Source organism: Chelonia mydas, chromosome 1, assembly GCF_015237465.2.
Source record: "Chelonia mydas isolate rCheMyd1 chromosome 1, rCheMyd1.pri.v2, whole genome shotgun sequence".
Classification (NCBI taxonomy): domain Eukaryota; kingdom Metazoa; phylum Chordata; order Testudines; family Cheloniidae; genus Chelonia; species Chelonia mydas.
Window position 1 is genome coordinate 302,765,940 of NC_057849.1, and position 18,391 is coordinate 302,784,330.

The 18,391-nt window shown below is 38.6% G+C and overlaps 1 protein-coding gene across 10 annotated transcripts in view; it reads right to left on the reverse strand.

Moving 5' to 3' along the window:
- The window catches only part of ANKRD26 (ankyrin repeat domain 26), a 188,380-nt gene that overhangs the window by 125,720 nt on the left and 44,269 nt on the right, over positions 1-18,391 (reverse strand). For 7 of the 10 annotated variants that reach the window (XM_043550006.1, XM_043550032.1, XM_043550035.1 and 4 more), the window contains 8 exons: positions 12,485-12,545; positions 12,157-12,359; positions 9,972-10,098; positions 8,518-8,567; positions 7,154-7,256; positions 3,673-3,701; positions 3,486-3,573; positions 3,349-3,393 (listed from right to left, as the gene is read on the reverse strand). In XM_043550006.1, coding sequence (XP_043405941.1) covers positions 3,349-3,393; positions 3,486-3,573; positions 3,673-3,701; positions 7,154-7,256; positions 8,518-8,567; positions 9,972-10,098; positions 12,157-12,359; positions 12,485-12,545 — 706 coding nt within the window. Of the gene's footprint in view, positions 1-3,348; positions 3,394-3,485; positions 3,574-3,672; positions 3,702-7,153; positions 7,257-8,517; positions 8,580-9,971; positions 10,099-11,096; positions 12,077-12,156; positions 12,360-12,484; positions 12,546-18,391 lie in introns of all 10 variants that reach the window. The other 3 variants (XM_043549994.1, XM_037888923.2, XM_043549998.1) reach the window with 3 other exon arrangements.

The following is an 18,391-nucleotide window of genomic DNA, read 5'->3' on the forward strand; positions in this document are numbered from 1 at the left end:
GTCACTATGGACACTAAATGTTATTCCGACTGTGTGAACGTGGGAAGTGTTTTTTTCTTGATGTGCTACTTTCTGTGATGATATAACAAGGCTGAGCCCAAGGGCTAAGGTACAAATCTGCCATGACCACACTCAGTGATTAAGGGTATAAACCCTCACTGGGGAAATTGAGTCAGTGTTTTGTGTGTCTGTGGCACAGCTAAAAGGTGCTGTGGCCCAAGTTCTGCTAGAAGTGGTAGGACCCTAGCACAGATAGGTTAATAGCTATGAGCCAGCACGCCACTGAGAGCAGGGAAACTGAGGCACAGCTGGACGGTGTTTTGGCCCAAAATCTGCTGGGAGTGGTGAGTCACTAGTACAGCAATGTAAATAGCTGTAGGCCAAGATTCCTCTGGGAGCATGGCAGAGTCAGGGTGGTAAGATCTGGTTTCATGCCCTTGGAACCCTTTGGCCTAAGTGACCCAGATGGGTGTGCAGCAACTGCTGGGGAAATACGGATGGGTAAGGAGGGGAAAAGGTGTCCCGTAACCTATGGGCTCAGGGGGATTTAGGACCAACACCTAAGGAATGGCTAATTGTACTGCATCAATGTCAAGGGGGAGATGTGACAAAAATGCCCATTGGTGGTTCGCTACTCTGTGTCAGCAACTTTTGTCAGGCCTGACATACTCACTAAACCTTGACACTAACCTGACACACTGTTGTCATAATTTGTCTCTAAAAGGTATCACAAGTAAGGAATAATATACAACTGGGAACACCTGGCCCCCAAAATCATTGTGTAGTATATGTATACTGTGTACAAAGAGTTATAAATACATGCTAGAATTATGTTCTTAAAACGTGTTTGACCAACAGCGCATAACCCAGTCTGTCCAGGAAAAAGGAATATGTATTTGTTTGTCTGACCAGCCTGGTTGTCAGGCAGAGACAATGAAGATCCCAATATATATAAGGTAAATAAAACTATCAAGCAAAAAAGTGGGGGAGAAGATAGCATAGAATTTACACCCCTGAAGGAGAAAGAAACTTTATCTGGGCTCATGTTTCACAGAATACATTTTAAACGTTTACTCGACTATGAAAAGAAAGGAAGAGAACCCCATAGTTATCCTTCACTCAAATAGTCAAAGAAACCAAACACTTTGAGCTTTGTGTGTTGGGTCCTGGTTCAAGAATGGGCCAGCCATGTTGGAAGAATGTCAGTGATGAGACAAACTACCCTAGTTAATATTTTAAGTAGATTTTTAGTGTTAGAAACATATTTTTACTTTTGTTTGTAACCATTTCTACCTTATTCTTTATACTTGGTAACACTTAACCCTATGTCTTTTTGTTAATAAACTTGTTTTACTTTTACAATAAACCAACTCAGTGATTTGCTTGAAGTGGAAGGTTTGTCAACCCCAGTTAAGTTAATAAGCTGCTGTGTACTGTCACTTTAAAGGAGCAGCGAACTTGATACGGTTTTGTGGATGCTACAGTAGGAGGGGCTGTGCACCGCAGAGAAAGATGATTTTGGGGCAGAACTCAAGGCTGGAAGGGTTGTGGAGTTCCCCCTGCAAAGAGAAATTGGGCAGTGGAAGCCAGGGTACAACTTGCATGCTAGCTGTTGGTGTCAGAGCTGTGAGCCACAACAGCATAGCATTTAAGTCACCCAGAGTTCCATGGCAGATGTTGACTGAACACCATAACTGGCCAGGGTAAACCCCTAAGTGTCACATTGGCATAGGCAGCAGGATTCACATACAGGTTGCTATTTGGGAATTACACTTCAAGCAACAATAAAATAGTTTTAAGTGATTCACAAGTCAAAAGGCTGGAAACAATCAAAGAAAAATTACAGCTTAATTATTTTCTGTTTATTATCTCAAGTGTGGAAATAGAATAAAGGAAGTTTAAAATTAGCAACTGTGAAACAACTGCAAATTCAGAGCTGGCTCTATCGGAAAAGAAGCAAAAAGCCCTAAAATGAGAGGCTGAGAAAGCTGCACAAGAATACCAGAAATGAGAAGTCAAACAAGACAGACAGACATTTTTGGGGAAGAACTCAGGTATGGAAGGGCTGTTGAGGTTCCCCAGAAAAGCGTAATTGGATGGTGGTAACTAGTTGCATGCTTGTATACTGGCTGTTGGTGTCAGGGCTGTGAGCCACAACAGCATAGCATTTAAGGTACCCAGAGATCCAACTCCTTACTGAACTCTTTACTGGCCTGTGTGAATCCTTATGTATCACAGTATCTTCTTCATTCTATCTTTTACAGGCTTGGCAAATGCAGTACATTTCCCTTCCCCCACAGATTTACAGAGTAATGAAATAGGTGCTCCTAGGCCCCTTGGACACTGGAAACATCTAGCCACTAGTGACATGAGACCATCTCCATGCGCATGAACTCTGCTTAAAACTGCTTTGAAACAAAGAAATATCTGTGAATGTTTCTCTCAAGTCTGACTCTTGAGATAATGTTAAACTGAAGAGAATAAGGTGTCATGGAACTTACTGGAAAACACTGAGCAGATGAACAGTAAGAGCCAACAAAAATATGCTACTAACTGCCCATCTGTTTGTTCTGCATTTGTAACATAATGCGATCCTGGTCTATTACTAGTGTTCTGTAGTGCTACTGTAATAGAAATAATAAAATATCCAACTCTTTCAGCTTCTTCCAAAAAAGCACATACTGCAAAAAGATGAGAAAAATGGAAGCTCATGCTTTTAACACATGTTCTGCTCTCAAACTACAAGCATACATTTACAAATTTCTCTAAAAAGAAGCTTAGCCTCCATTGAATTCGAAGTGGGGAGAACTGAAGTACCTTTCCTTTTTAAAAACAAAAAGAATTTGAGATCCTAAATCATAAACAGACTACATGTACGCTATATATACTTTATTTACAATGCATTTCAAAATACATGAAAGTTCTCTCTTTTACTTACCTGCCTAGAACTGAATCCAAGGTTTTGTATTCCCCCATTTCACTTGATATGCTTAACACCTAATTTTTGCAGTGGGAACGCAGAACCCTGAATTCAGCTCTTGGCTGATTAATAAAAGAAAAAAGGACACATTACAAATCAATGTAAATTAAACCAAACTTAAAAATCCTTTAAGTCCACATTTTCTCTATACAAGATTTAGGATCTCAAACTGGGGTTGTATTTTTGGATCAGTTATTGTATGTTCTTCAAGAAAGAATTAGCAAATGTCACAAGGTATGTTAAAAGCACAGAATATTAACAAATTAAATATGGAAGTTTTATACATTGACTGTAAATCATTTTTTGTATAAATTGCAATTAAAACATATGTTAGTAAAAAAAAAAAAGGACAAAAAACATATAAATACCTTCAATATCATCTGCATCATCTAAACCAAGTTCTTCCATTAAATCTTCAAAAGAAAAAAATAAGCAATGTTGAAGATAAATATTTGTTAATGAAGATGCCCAATCCCACACCAAAATTTGATGTAGTGAATATTACCTGACTTTTGCCTTTTGCCAATCTCGATTCCCTTTGCAGGACAAGAAGAGGTGTCATTTGTTTCTAAAATTGTTTGAGTGGTCTTTGGCTATTATAGACAATCCAACACACAAAAATTAAATAAAATTCAAAATAATGATATATTCTTTAACTAGTAAGACAAATTCTTAGCATAAATGACACTTACCTGTGAATCAAGATTTTTTTCACAAAAACCTAAACAGAGGAGGAAAAAGTATTATCTAGTGTCTTTTAAAATCCTGAAGTGTAATAGTTATCAACTTCATGCAAAATTAGTACCTTGTGTGACAACTATGTATTGACTATTTGCAACCATTGTTTTAATTCCACAAGACTTATTTTTAGTTAGGCTAAATATATCATAGCAACCAGCACGTTAGTATTATAGAAACTCAACATTGTTCAATCATGCATCTCAGATTTCAAGTGACCAAGCTAGAGTAATTCATGTGAAGCAATAAGGCCATGCTGATCAACAGTACAAAAATAAAACCTTTATTCTTTCTTAGAAGGCAATAATCCATTCCCTGAGTGGAAAGTTACAAAAGCCAAAGTGGAATGGAGTAGTTTAATGTGTTATAAAGCAGTGCAACAGTACAATTATTATGATTATCCCACAAGTGTTTGTGTGTTGAAGAATCTCTATTTTCTGTAGATGGGAGGAGTCAGAGGAGAGTTATATGCAAGTACAGATGTCATCTCAGTTTAGTTATCTGGCAACAAATTCTCAACACAGAGACCTCTAAATGATGTTATCTCAGTTTAGTGATCTACAGATCAGTGTGCTTTGATTACCAGGAACTAACAGAAACAACTCTTCTGTTTGGCTGTATTGTCCACTTTTAATACAATTCTCAATAACAGCTTCAACTTTTGTCTAGCGTAAAATCATTTCCATACCCATGTGATCTACTGGCCTATCTACACTCCTTGTAGCCTCTACCTTAGTCATCATATAGTTTCTCGATCCTCTTTTGCAACGAGGAATATAAAATGTTAGAAAGGATGTACAGCACAATTTTAATACTACCAACATTCAAGTGTTCTTATAAGCAACTATTACTTCATCTCAACAAAACTGCTGTCCAGTGATATAGTAATCTTTCTCATATATTTCCACAATTGTCTTTTGATCTTTTTAAAAAACATTTTATTTAGTTTAGCAGAATCATACCAAAGTAAAGGGAATGCAAAGCAACAGACTTCCCCAAAGCAACCCTGCAGTACAGAATTTCAAGCCTTCAAAAAGATGGAAAAGTTTTGGCTACAACTTAATGACATATGATATGAAATTTTCATTTAATTGTGTCAATATGTTCATCATGTTCCAATGAGAGTGAATTCTTTAAAGACAAAAATAGGAAGAAACATGCTGTCTTAGCAGTAGAATGTTCTTGTCCTCCTCATAAGCACGAAGTCACAGAGCACCATGCAGAAAGTTTATTATTTTAAATATTAAGATTTATGTATTATTTTATCAAATAACATTTTATCCATTACTTTAGCTTCCAGGCAAAACAAAGAGAGAGATCAATATAAAAGTAGCTACAAAAGGAGGAAGTATTACCCTTTTGTGTTCAACGTTCACCCACCAGGAAAAGTCAAGAAATTCAGAAGAGGACAGATACTGCTAACAAAGTTTAGAGAATCAGGCAGATGCTGGGTTGAAAAGAGTCAGTCTTTGCTCTACAGGCTAACAGATTTGAACTCTGGCTAACCAGCAGAAATAGCAAGTTCCACAGCCCAGAACTTTCAAATGAGAACAGTTTCTTCCAGGTGTCAAGAGCGCGCTTCTGGGGACAGGAAGCAAAAGTGCATCAGGTATCTCAGACATTTTGTTGGCGCACAGAGAACGAGAAGAGGTTTGATTCTTAATAGTGGATTGGCAGAGCACAGGGGTTCTCAAACTTGGGGTCATGACCCCTCAGGAGGTCGCGAGGTTACTACATGGGGGGTCATGAACTGTCAGCCTCCACCCCAAATCCCGCTTCGCCTCCAGCATTTATAATGGTGTTAAATATATCAATTTTTTTTTAAATTTATAAGGAGGGTTGCATTCACAGGTTTTCTGTGTGAAAGGGGTCACCAACACAAAAGTTTGAGAACCCCTGCCATAGCAGATTGGAACTCTACACCAGATGGGGCACGGAGAAAAGGCACAGACCTGGATCTGGCAAAGTTACACCCAACAGAGAGTTCCTCCCATGGTCCCTCTGTTGAGAATTTGTGGCAAGATTACAGCACCTTTATGTGCCTAAGCAGTGCCAAAGGGCCCCAGCACTCAAGAAAATCTGGTCTGATATGTCCAAAATTGTCCAGCTCTAAGCCAGGTAGGGCTTTACATACTGACACATAATATTAATCGCAGCCAAAACCACTGGAATGAATGAAGAATAAGGATGATGGGTCCAGCTGGACCTGCTCCACTAACCATGCAGACTACCAAATTCTGCATAATCTGAAACAAGGTGGCCACTAAGGTAGCTTTAAGTATTGCACAATTATGCTAATCAAGATATGAGGTGTCAAATGTCTTGAACAATCAAAAGACATCTGTAACTATTAACCATTATTTTGTGCAAGGTTCATATTGTTATTCTTTTTTAATATTGAATAGAACAATAATCTTTTACAGTGCTTTACAGAAAGATTATTTGGCGCACAAAAGGGATACAACTACAGACTTCCCATTTGCCATTTGAACAGTTAAGAAAACTAGACTTCTCAGATGCCAAGTACTACCCTTTCTGGACTCAAAAATAAATTAGTATTCAGAGATAAAGTCTGAATTCAGAAAATGAAAAAAATCATATATTTCTGAGAAAATTATCTGTTTCATTCACTCCTTTCTATCTAGAACCATCTGTTAAGCTCTGGAAAGTGGAGTATTTGAAAATATAAATGCAATGGACCAAAACAGCTGGGCACTGAGAGTACCATTTATGAGACACACAGATGCTAAGCAAATAAAATACTCTGTCTTTGCCTCTGGGAGTTCACCCAAATCTTCCTTCCCCCTTAAGGTTTCTCACTCTCAGGATGGAGATTATGAGGTTCTCAAGTAATACACAATGGATGATCTCAGGTCATTCAGAGTCAGACATTCTATCAAGCCAAAACCTCCCCATCTCTTTATAACTTTCATAGGCTAAACCTCCTGGGCCAATAAAACTATAGAGAGGAAATAAATATAACAGCAGCAAATCATAACACTTTTTGACCATAAAAAATCTCGCATATCATCTTTTCTGTCAGAAAAAACTTTCTATACAAATAAAAAAAATGAACCTTGTCAAGATTTTGAAGAACATTTACAAGTCTAGTGAAAATAGAGTTTGAACTACTAAGGAGAGTATCATTCCAATTACTACCCATTTTAGCTGCTAGTCAATGGCCAAGGACATACAAACTACCAGAGTTCCTCTGAAATGGATCATCTCCTGAATTAATGTCAAAGCATTTTCTGCTCTTATTAAGAATAAAAAAACCCAAATCTATTAATAATGACAATTAACAAACAGTTTTCTATTGCCACTGAGAGAACCACCCCCTCCTTTTTTTGAAGAATTCCTAAGGAATACATAGAAAATTAAGCTTATTCTATAAAAGCTCATGAAGTATGGATAACAATACAATGATAAAATTACCTTTACTTCGTTCCTCAAAAATACTCTGCATGTGTGTTTCAGTTCTGACAGCAGATGAAATTAACAGGCTGACTGGTAGTTTTCTTGGGCTTTCAGAAGCACACTGGTTAATTAAAAATATGCATGATAACCTGGATACAATTCATTTTTAATTGCTTTCTACAGAAAAAGTATAAATATTTTTAGTTGTTGGGTATCAGCAATGATTTACAACCAAATACTTTTGCGTTCTACCCACTATACATAGTACTCATATATCTCTGAAAAAGCTTTGGAAAAGGAATGTCATAATATAGACTATTCAAAAATCGTAACACTTATGAATATTTTTAATTAAAGTGTTAATATAATGCTAGTTAAAATTTCTGTCAACTAAGATGTCTGAACTAGCCTGGATAAACACAGAAGAAGTGGTAACATGAAGTAGGGAAATAAGATAACAAATCAAGAAAATGAAAAAAAAAAACGACTGCTTGAATAATAATTGCAGTTCTTTACAATGATTGTTTGTTTGTATCTCTATACTGTAGGTGCAGGTGATGTTCATGTCCTCAGCACACAAGTCTATGGGAGTTGTGCATACACCCTACGATAATCAATAGGCCCACAGCTGCACAGGGAATACTATGAGGAGGACTGCAGAAACAAAGTCCAACAAGGCCAAAAAGTTGACAAACACTAACACTAACTATACTAAAACTTTAAGATTAACATTTTAAAAGGATAAAAGTTAAACGCTCTCAAAAGACGACTAATGTGATAAAACACCACTACATTCTCCTTTCTTCCTAAAGCAGTCTGCAAGAACTGAGTAGCAACTGGGGCTATCCTCTCGATATGGGAGAGGCAAGAGACCATAGCTAGGATTTATGTGCAGCTCCAATGGTTACAGCTTTTTCATAATGTGCATCAGCTTAAGAGGGGATTTATAGAGGCAATGCTTGCAGATCAGATAAAGGGTGAAAACCTGGCCCCAAATCCATTCAATGAGAGTTTTACTGTTGACTTAAATGGGGCCAAGATTTCATTGTCTTTTTTAAAATAAAATAAAAAAAAGATTTAAATACCTAATATTTTTAACTTTCAAAAACATTTAAAACAACTAAACTCTTTAATAATTCAATATGATGCTAGAAATACTAATTGAATCGGGGGGGGGGGGGGTCACTGCCAGGAGACCTAGGTTATTAGCAGTCTTAACTAGTCAGCCCCTAATATAGCATAAGTACTTCAAAACCACAGCATCAAGCCCTATGATCCATTAAGCAGCGAAGAAGTCAGAAATGCAATAAAAGTAAACTCTTAAGAGGTAGTGAATTGAATACAATTGGTGGGATCATAATAGCCATATTAATAGAAAGTACCTCTGAATCCCAGGGTGATTCTGTATCCTCCTCCTCTTCCAATCCTAATTCTGACATTATATCCACAGAATAAAACAAATATGAAATTTTACTTTTCTCTTATAAACATTTCACATTAGTTTGTATTCATAAAATAGCCAATAGGCATACATAATTTATCTCAATCTGTATACAAATAATTCACCTGTGCTGCTAAGGTAGCTGCACACCACAGTGTGTCACTCTGTTTTCTTTAGGACTCCATCTTTCTTCCCTCCTCCAGTGGGAGCCTGCTAAACACCTGCTATACCCGCTGAAGAAAGAAACTGAAGGCTAAGGCCTGGTCTACACTTAAAACTTACATTGACTTAGCTATGTCCTTCAGGGCTGTGAAGTATTTTGCAACTTAAGTGCAGCCCTTAAATTGACCTAACCCCGGGTGCAAATATGGCTAAATCAACAGAAGAATTCTTCCATCGATTTCGTTACTGCCTCTCACGGAGGTTGGTTACCTATACTGATGAAACAACTCCTACGCTGATACAGGAAGCATCTATACTACGGTGCTACACTGGCACACATGCAGTGCTGTAGCTGAGCAGCTGTAGTGTAGACATACCCTGAGGAATATGTAAATCCTTATATGTGAAGGCATGATGACATCCTCAAAATTCAGTGTTCTGGCTGCATCTGCTGGTTGGGAGGAACTTTAACAAATATCTGAACTGGTACAGAAGATTCAATAGAATAAGGATTTTTATAGAGCACTGGCGTTACATGCTGCCACTGAGTAGCTCCACTTAAATGTATTCTGTACTAGCCACAGTTTCCAAATGGTTTTAAAGTGTAGCATGATTTGGAGTGTGTTGCAGTACTCAAAAGTTACAAAGGCACGGTGATGGAAGCTACATCCCATCAAAAAATAGATTTGAACCCTACCTGCCAGACACAGAAGAAAAATAACATCAGTACTAGCCACTGCTGCTATCTGATCATCTAAAAGCAACTGAAGGTTGTGAAATTAGATAATTTGTAGAAATACAACTTCAACTAAAGGGTTGGATGTAACATTCACCCTCTCTTCTGATTGTTGTCATCAGCTCACCAATGTCATTTTAGACATATCTGTGAGGTGACTTAATTTAAAAATGTAGGCTATAAAAAATCCGAATTATTCCTATTTCTGTGCTTTACAATATGTCCAATCTACTTTATGCCTTTTTTAGATTATAAGTGCTTCAAGACAGGTGTAAGTGCTTCAAGTGTAATGTGTGTCTTGTACTCTTTGGAGTCCTTCAGAAACAAAGGAACAAAGTGATTTATCAGCTGAGTCATTCCCTGAAAGTGTACCAGGGCAAGTGAAAAACATCTCATGGTTCACAATACCAGAGGCAGCAGATTATGATCTTTTCTTAGTACTCTCACACAGTAAACTAATCTAAGAAAAACATCTGGGTTACTATTTACTAATTTACCTTTCCTAATAGGAGTATCTTCTGAGGGATTCTGTGCTTCACGGTTGCCATTACAAAACAAACTTTTATCTCCAACATTTGAAATTTGTGGTTGTTCTATGTCATCTTCCTCCTCTGATGATTCTTCCTAGTAGAAGGAGATTGAATGAAAAATATCTTCCCAAAGAAAAATACTAAACAAAACCCAATTATTTTCTATTTTAAGATGTTATACTCCCACTCATTACTGTAGTGTCTGAGTGCCTGCTACATTAAATCAACAGTAATAGCAGAGTCACTTTTTGAGGCAAAAAACTCTGCTTGGGTATGGGATTTGTTTAGTGGGTGGATGATTCATTTGTTTTAGGTGGGTTTTGTTTTGTTTTTTTGGATGGGGGCACATTTGTTTGGATGAAGGTATCAATGTTGAGAGTATCATTTTGCTATGGTGAAAAGTTCTTGCAGCATTTTCTAAAGATGGTCAGATTCACCTAATCTCCTCTGGAATTTCATTCCTTATTTGATCATCTCAACCAAGAATACTTTTATTCCCAGATCTCACACACTTAACAATGGGCTTTATCTGTATTGTCCCAGAGGTGCGCAACTGACCTTCTGATTCTAAATGTGACTTTATATTCCAACCACCTTCTTTTACTCATTTTTTGTATTAAAAAAAAGTAAATTAAAAAAAATTCAGTTTATGCTGTTATAGTTCAATTTACTTTTCATAACACATTTGGATTTTGTCAGAGCCCAGTTACTCTTGCAAATAATACCCTATTTATTTTATGTATCATTCTTTAGGCCACAAATTATACTGACTTCAGAATAATGAGTCTAAAATTCATCCTTCTATAGCATCATAACCACATTTAGAATAAAAAAAATGCTGCTCATTACTATCCTAACTAATGCATGAAAACTCTCCTTTATTGGAAACAAATTTATGGTCAGTCATTTCTTTATTCAATGCTGAAGATCAGATTAAATTTGAGTTACATGATTCTTGTTATCAATCTTGTATAAAGGTTTTTCATTTAACTATATTCAAACCATTCAGTTACAATACAAGTACCTTGTGTCTTATCTTCTGCTTTACCTGTGTAAAAATCCTTGTTATTGGGTTTGTCCCTTTTTACTTACTTTGATGCTTGGTTGAAACGCTTCTTTTAGATTTTCTTCACCGCTATTTACAGGCAAATTCTCACTTTCTGGTTCCAGTGTTTCACAGACTGTATTACCCAATTCCTTGGAATTCTTGCATTGCTCCTTTCCAGCATTTTGATCACCTAGAAATCGAAGCTTCTCTGAGTCCTGTCTTCTGTTCTCACACCTTGGATTTTCTGTCTCTGACCAAGGATCATCATCACTTTCAAAGATATCATCTACTAGATTTGGGTTTTCCTCCTTAATATAACAACTATTTAAGACAGATGGAGATGCACCTTTTTTCCAGACTGTCATTTCAGAACCTTCAAAAGAAGAGCAGTTCTTACATCTGATTTTCTCATTTCCATCGGTATGTAACAATTCATTTGTATTCTGAAATTCATTAATTTCTTCATGTTCACTACCATCTCCTTTTTTTGATGAATCATAAGGTACTTCATTATTTACCATCTTAGATGATATGGCAGTTATATTTTCCTTTAAACCTTCATAATGTCCAGCTATAAAAGACACAGGAATATCAACAGATTCCTGCATTTCCTGATCTTTCTCTTCACATGTTTCATGACTACCACCATCGTGTATATTTTTGCTTCCACTTTTAACTTCCCTTTCAGATTTAACAGCATTGTTAAAGATTTCTAACTCTTGATCATGCTTATGCTCCAATTTTCCAACATATTCCTCTTCCTCATCCTCTGTGTAATCATCTTGACTTCCTTCTTCATCTTCTGTATCTTCATCCTCCTTTTCTTCCTGACTAAATTCTTCCTCATCATCTTCCTCCTCTTCTTCTTCCTCTAATTCTCCTTTCTCCTGTTCGCTTGCTTCTGAAATATCTTCATTTGTCAGTTCTTTACATTCTTTTTTATTCAAATTTGTATGATTTCTGGTTACTTGTTTGAGGTTTTGCCTTGATGACTGAGGACTTCCAATTCTAATATCCTTGCCATCTTCATAAAATCATAGATGAATTTGAAAAAGAAAACACAACATAGGAACCAACATATTAATTGCACAAACAAAAATTTACCTGTTTAAACCCCAGGAGAGGAGGAGTCATCTGGGAAGGTTTTGAAAAGGAGCCAGGTGAGGGATGGACAGGTCGAGGGTAGGACTTGACTTGGGAAAAAGGCTTAGGAGGGGATTCAATGACATCTTCAGCTTCACAATCAGATTTATTTTGCTGTGAAATGGCTATATGTTCTGTTCTCATAATGCTACTTTTCTCACCTACTACAATAAAAAAACCAAAGATTAAATATACTTAAAGAGGAAGTAAAATACATAATAAATCTACAATTTCCTATCAACATATAATGTAGTAAAGGAGATTCCCCCTGCCGCCCCCAACTGCTTACTGTTTTTGTTGAATTGCTGGGAAGAGTTCATTAGCAGAGTCAAACTTGGTTTCTGTGGTTTCTGTAAACAAAGTTAACTTTAAGCACATTGAGTTTTTACATGAATAGTAAACAACACCCCTCTCATCAAATATTGAAGACTAAATTCATTAACATTTTCTTACTGACAACGCCAGCTGAAGTCTCCATCCTGCAGTCCTGACTCAGCCAGCACTCTCATTGAAGTCAGTCAATGAGAGTTTTGCCCAAAAGATTTAGCCCATACATCATTAAATAAAATATTTCTAAGTGAATTATATTCTACAAAATCTTTTCTTTAATCCAGGCAGCATTAGCAATACTGGCATTTAGGATGTTTTGTTTCAATTTTATGTCTAAGAGTCTTAAATACTTGGCTCCCTAGGATTCCCTAGGATTAGCCAACAGATTAGTCACTTAAAATGGCCCAGTCCACTGCCTGATGACACCAAAATTCCTACATCATGATGGGAAGGTGTTACTGCTTCTATTTTAACACACAATGCTCATGAAATACAGTGGAAATTCAGCAATTTATCATCTGAGTGGAAGAGGAAAAGTCATCAAATTGATACAAAAAATACTTACACAGAAGTTTGCAGGAATTTGGATAAGAAGAAATAAGTGATCCAGACAGATAATCTAATGACTGTATTTTAAGGTAAGTTTTCAAAGAAGTTCACGAAGATTTAACTATGTGTTTCCTCACTGGTGTAACATAGGAAATTCCCTAAGCAATGCTTTTAAAACATACTCCTAAATTTTCATGTACAACTTCTAAGGAGGTTTCAGAAGATCTAATGAAAACCAGAGTTGAAAAAGAGTGGACCTCCAGCAGGTAGTGCTTCCATTATTCACATTCCATGCTTAATGAGAATGGAAAAGGCCTAATAAATAATTCTAGTGTCTACCATGTTCAATCAAATTATTCAGCAAGTGGTGGTGCTTAGAAAAAGACCTAGTGCTCCTTAACAGCCTATTGTGTATTTTAGCAATGGTATGTTAATACTATAAGCACTTGTATTTAAAAAGAGAAATCAAAATACAGAACAGTTACTTACATTTCAATGCCTGTTGCTTCAAGATGTTTTGTCCACATAGATCCCACAGGAGCATGCAAGATCAGATTCTTTTGGCCAGCAATCTCCACTGGGACTGCGGCTTCACCCTTCACATCCTCATGTCCCCCACCCAAGAACATAAAGGGTAGAGCAAACTCAATCACTTCTCATTCCTTTCACCAATATCGAATCCCAAGCTAAAGAATGCTGCAATACAGGGGAAGGCATACATAAAAAATATGCAGTTTGCTGATCAAAAGTCACAAACCAATCCTGAGGTTTTAGGGAGGGAATTATAGAAGCCAGAGTGACCATCCTGAGCCCAAAGTGATAAATGAATTTGTTGAGTTGGAGATGTCATCCTCCTTTCTTTTTCAGATTGGCAATACAAACTTCTGCACCGAGCAGTAGGAGAATGACTCTCTCTTGTTTCTTGTAAGAGGAATCTCTAAAAATGAATGGGGATGGGTGGGCAAGGCCAGAAACTGGACCAAATAATCCTGTTTGATAACTTCCAGGATCCTGCAATCCTTAATTCTAGTACAGTACCACCCTACAAAAAGAAATAAAGGAGGTTGATAAGGGACAGGTGTGCAGGGGCAGGGTGTGTGTGAGAGAGTAACAGGTGAACAGATCTGTATAGATCAGTCCAGGACTCTTGACTGTAGAATCTATTTCTTGTCTCAGGGATGGTGATGTGTGGGTTCTAACAGAAGATAAGGTTGAGCTTCTCCTTCACTGATAGTGAGGTCTTTTCTTGGGAAGCTCTGAGGACTCCTGTTGATAACAGTAAGAGAAGCTGACCTTAGCCTGGAAAAAATTTGAGGTGTAACATGCCTCCTCCTCTGGACTATACTGTAGGGGCCAAAGTGTCTTTCTATAGTCTTTCAAAAAGAGTGGAACTCTTTATCTAGGTCATGACTTTCACATGAAAGGTCCTCAATTGTGATCTGACATTGTCAGCATGGATGAAACCAATATAATCTGTACAGATTAGATGGGCTGATTATGGAGCTCAACTGACATGAGGCCAGAGCCGAGGAGCATGCATCAGACAGTAGATTTGATCAGCAGTGGGGGGTCAGGCTTTGAAGGAGGAACTGTGGCCAAATCGGAAACAGAATGACTCCTCAGCCTACTCTTTGATTGTACCAGGGAAGGTGATTGGTACAGTTGTTGTTTTTGACCATGGTCAGCAGGAACAACTGACTCACCTGTGGAAACCTCAACTGATCGATCATGAACTCTAGATGAGGTCTGAGGTCTTTTGGTAGCTGTCGTCCCCTGGGTGCTAGGGATAGTGTCTGAGTTTACCAGAGAACTAGCTGAATGTGGTTTAAGAGCAATTAAACCATTTTTCAACTCACAATTCTCTGAGTCAGAGATTCTCTTCATAATTTCTACTGGAATAATCAATTTCAGGCAGCATCTCAGGCTTTCTGCATCCATTCAGAGAAAGATCTACAGATGGAGCACTTGTGAAGTAGGTGGCCTTCTCTAAGGCAAAAAGTCATTTAGAATGGCCATCAATTTGGGATTGGCCACCTCACAAGAAGGGCAGGAGGGCAGGACTTAAAGTCTAGAGACTTTGTCTTGGCCATGACATTAATGCTTTCGTACCAAGTATCCTCATAGTTTCTAACTTATTTTTTGGCCCAATGGGCAAATAAAATGTTAAGTACTAAACTAATCCTAACATTGAGGGAGTTATGGTTTGGCAGACCAACACTGCTGAATTCAGTCTCGTTGCCATGGGTGATAAGAGGAACTAGGAGATGGTTGGGCCTGCTTTACCCACTATCGCTTCACGTGGATTGGTGCGAGCACATGCAGGGTGAAGGGGCAGCCCCAATGAACACTGCTGGCCAAAATAATCTGATCATCACACACACACAGCGCATGCCCACCTAGAGCAGGATCCATGTAGAAAAATACTCGAAGAACAACTTCTTGTTTCAGGAAATTGCTAGTAGGCATATGATCTGAGGAGAAGGAAAATGTATGTGGCTTCTTCACAAGTAGCTGATTTGTTTCATACGGTATATAAGCTCATGAAGATTTTTTGAATCTGTAAACAAGCAACTTAAGAGGTAAATTGCGTGATAACTTTAAGGGAGAGAAAGACTTGGTAGAACGTTGCTGCACATATACTCTCCCCGCCCCTGCAATTTCAAAGCACTTTGGTCCAGATTTTTAAAGGTATTTAGGCACTGCTGCCCTCAACATTGTAATACCTAAGGTAGGAACCTAAGTCTCTGTGATGGGGTATGACTCACCATTGTGGTGCCTCCGGCTGGCTGTCTTGGGGATTAGCTCTGCTAGCCAGTGCACCCTTTTCTGGTGGTGTCTCACCTCTGTCACTTCTCCTCCAGGACCCTTGTCACTCCCCAAACCATGTCATTGTCTTCATGGCACAGCCCTCTGGCTGTGTCATGCTCTGTTCTCCCCCCTTCCAGGGGAACTGCAGTGCACTGTCCAGCCACTTCCATCAGTGGCAACTGCAGCCCATTGTCTGGCCAATTCCTCATTGGTGGTGGTCGGGGGGGTGGGGGAGGTTTGACCTGGGCCCACCCACTATTCTGGGTCATAGAATCATAGAATATCAGGGTTGGAAGGGACCTCAGGAGGTCATCTAGTCCAACCCCCTGCTCAAAGCAGGACCAATCTCCAACTAAATCATCCCAGCCAGGGCTTTCTCAAGCCTGACCTTAAAAACTTCTAAGGAAGGAGATTCCACCACCTCCCTAGGTAACGCATTCCAGTGTTTCACCACCCTCCTAGTGAAAAAGTTTTTCCTAATATCCAACCTGCAACTTGAGACCATTACTCCTCGTTCTGTCATCTGCAACCACTGAGAACAGTCTAGAGCCATCCTCTTTGGAACCCCCGTTCAGGTAGTTGAAAGCAGCTATCAAATCCCCCCTCATTCTTCTCTTCCGCAGACTAAACAATCCCAGTTCCCTCAGCCTCTCCTCATAAGTCATGTGTTCCAGTCCCCTAATCATTTTTGTTGCCCTCCGCTGGACGCTTTCCAATTTTTCCACATCCTTCTTGTAGTGCGGGGCCCAAAACTGGACACAGTACTCCAGATGAGGCCTCACCGATGTCGAATAGAGGGGAACGATCACGTCCCTGGATCTGCTGGCAATGCCCCTACTTATACAGCCCAAAATGCCATTGGCCTTCTTGGCAACAACGGTACACTGTTGATTCATATCCAGCTTCTCGTCCACTGTAACCCCTAGGTTCTTTTCTGCAGAACTGCTCCCTAGCCATTTGGTCCCTAGTCTGTAGCAGTGCATGGGATTCTTCCATCCTAAGTGCAGGACTCTGCACTTGTCCTCGTTGAACCTCATCAGATTTCTTTTGGCCCAATCCTCTAATTTGTCTAGGTCTCTCTATATCCTATCCCTAGCCTCCAGCATATCTAAATGTAAATAGCCCTGTAAATAGCCGCCACTTGCTGCGTCCCCTCCAACTCCTCCGTTCCTTTCCCTGGGCCACTTCTCTGAGGCCCCAGCACCCTCTTTGCCCTTGCCTCAGGACTTCAGTCTGCAGATCCCTGCAGCCTACCAGGAGCTATCTTAAGCTTTCCCGGTCCCTGCCTAAAGCACTGCTCTGTCCAGAGTGATAGCTGTCTTCAGCCTGCAAGGCAACCAGTCCTCCCCTCCTCAAGCTCCAGGGAGCAATTGAAACTGCTCTCCCCTGCAGTCCTTTTTTATGGACCTCCCTGGCCCTGATTGGCCGCTCCTTGGAGCCCCTCTTTAATTGGCTGCCTCCTGTGCAGCCTCCCTAGGGCTCAATTAACCCCATTATAGGCTACTGTGGGGTGGACACCTCATCACAGTCTCATTTTCAGAAGAAACTCAGGCACTTAGATGTCAACACCCAATTTACAGTCATCAGAATTTAGGCTTCTAAGTGTCTATATCACTTTTGAAAATGAGACTTAGGTGATGCAACGCTGAGTGCCACAACCTCTAAATACCTTTACAAATCTGGGCCTTTCATACCGCAGCGAACATAGAAGGGGAGAATATTTAAATCTCATGGATTTAAACTGGTTAGTCATTTCCAATATCCCCTTTTCTCTTTTTGAAGACTCTGTGTTTGAATAATAGTCCATCTTCTCCTCCTGCCTAACTCTATAAATGAATAATTAAGTCAAACTTCATGACCTTTCAGATACTGGACATAAAAAAAAATATGACTCAAAAAATTCAGCATGTTGAATTTACAGAAGGATCCCAGATTGGAAGAGACAGATAATAGGTTTTGTTCAAATATAAACTATTTTCTATAACACAGAAGAGTTATAAAAATGAATATTAAATATAGTTCAAAATCCCTAGTGTAGTTTTCCCAGTCCTTCTTTATTGGAATATGATGCCTGGTTTTCACTTAAACTGTAGATCGACCTAGCTACTTTGGGTACGTAAAATTCACACTCCTGAACACCACTGGTAAGTCAACCCAAACCTCAGTGTAAATGTGATTTGGTCAATGGAAGAACTATTTCCTTTTTGTTTAACATGTACTGTAAAATTAAATTCTCTAAGACCACAATTTTTGCTAAGTTTGGATATTTCTGGAAGTGCTTTCTTGCCTCATGAAAATAGATTATATGATCCATATAAGATTAATAAAGATTTTTAGACTGCTATAATCAGAATTTTTGCCTAGACTGAATGATTTCAGCCTAGGCAAATATCTCAGTGCTCATCAAAAAACAGAAGAGTATATTTTCAGTTAAAACTAAGTAAAGTTTCTCTGCATTTATAATTTTTTTTTATAGCATATAGGGGAATGAAATGAAATGGATTGTTAA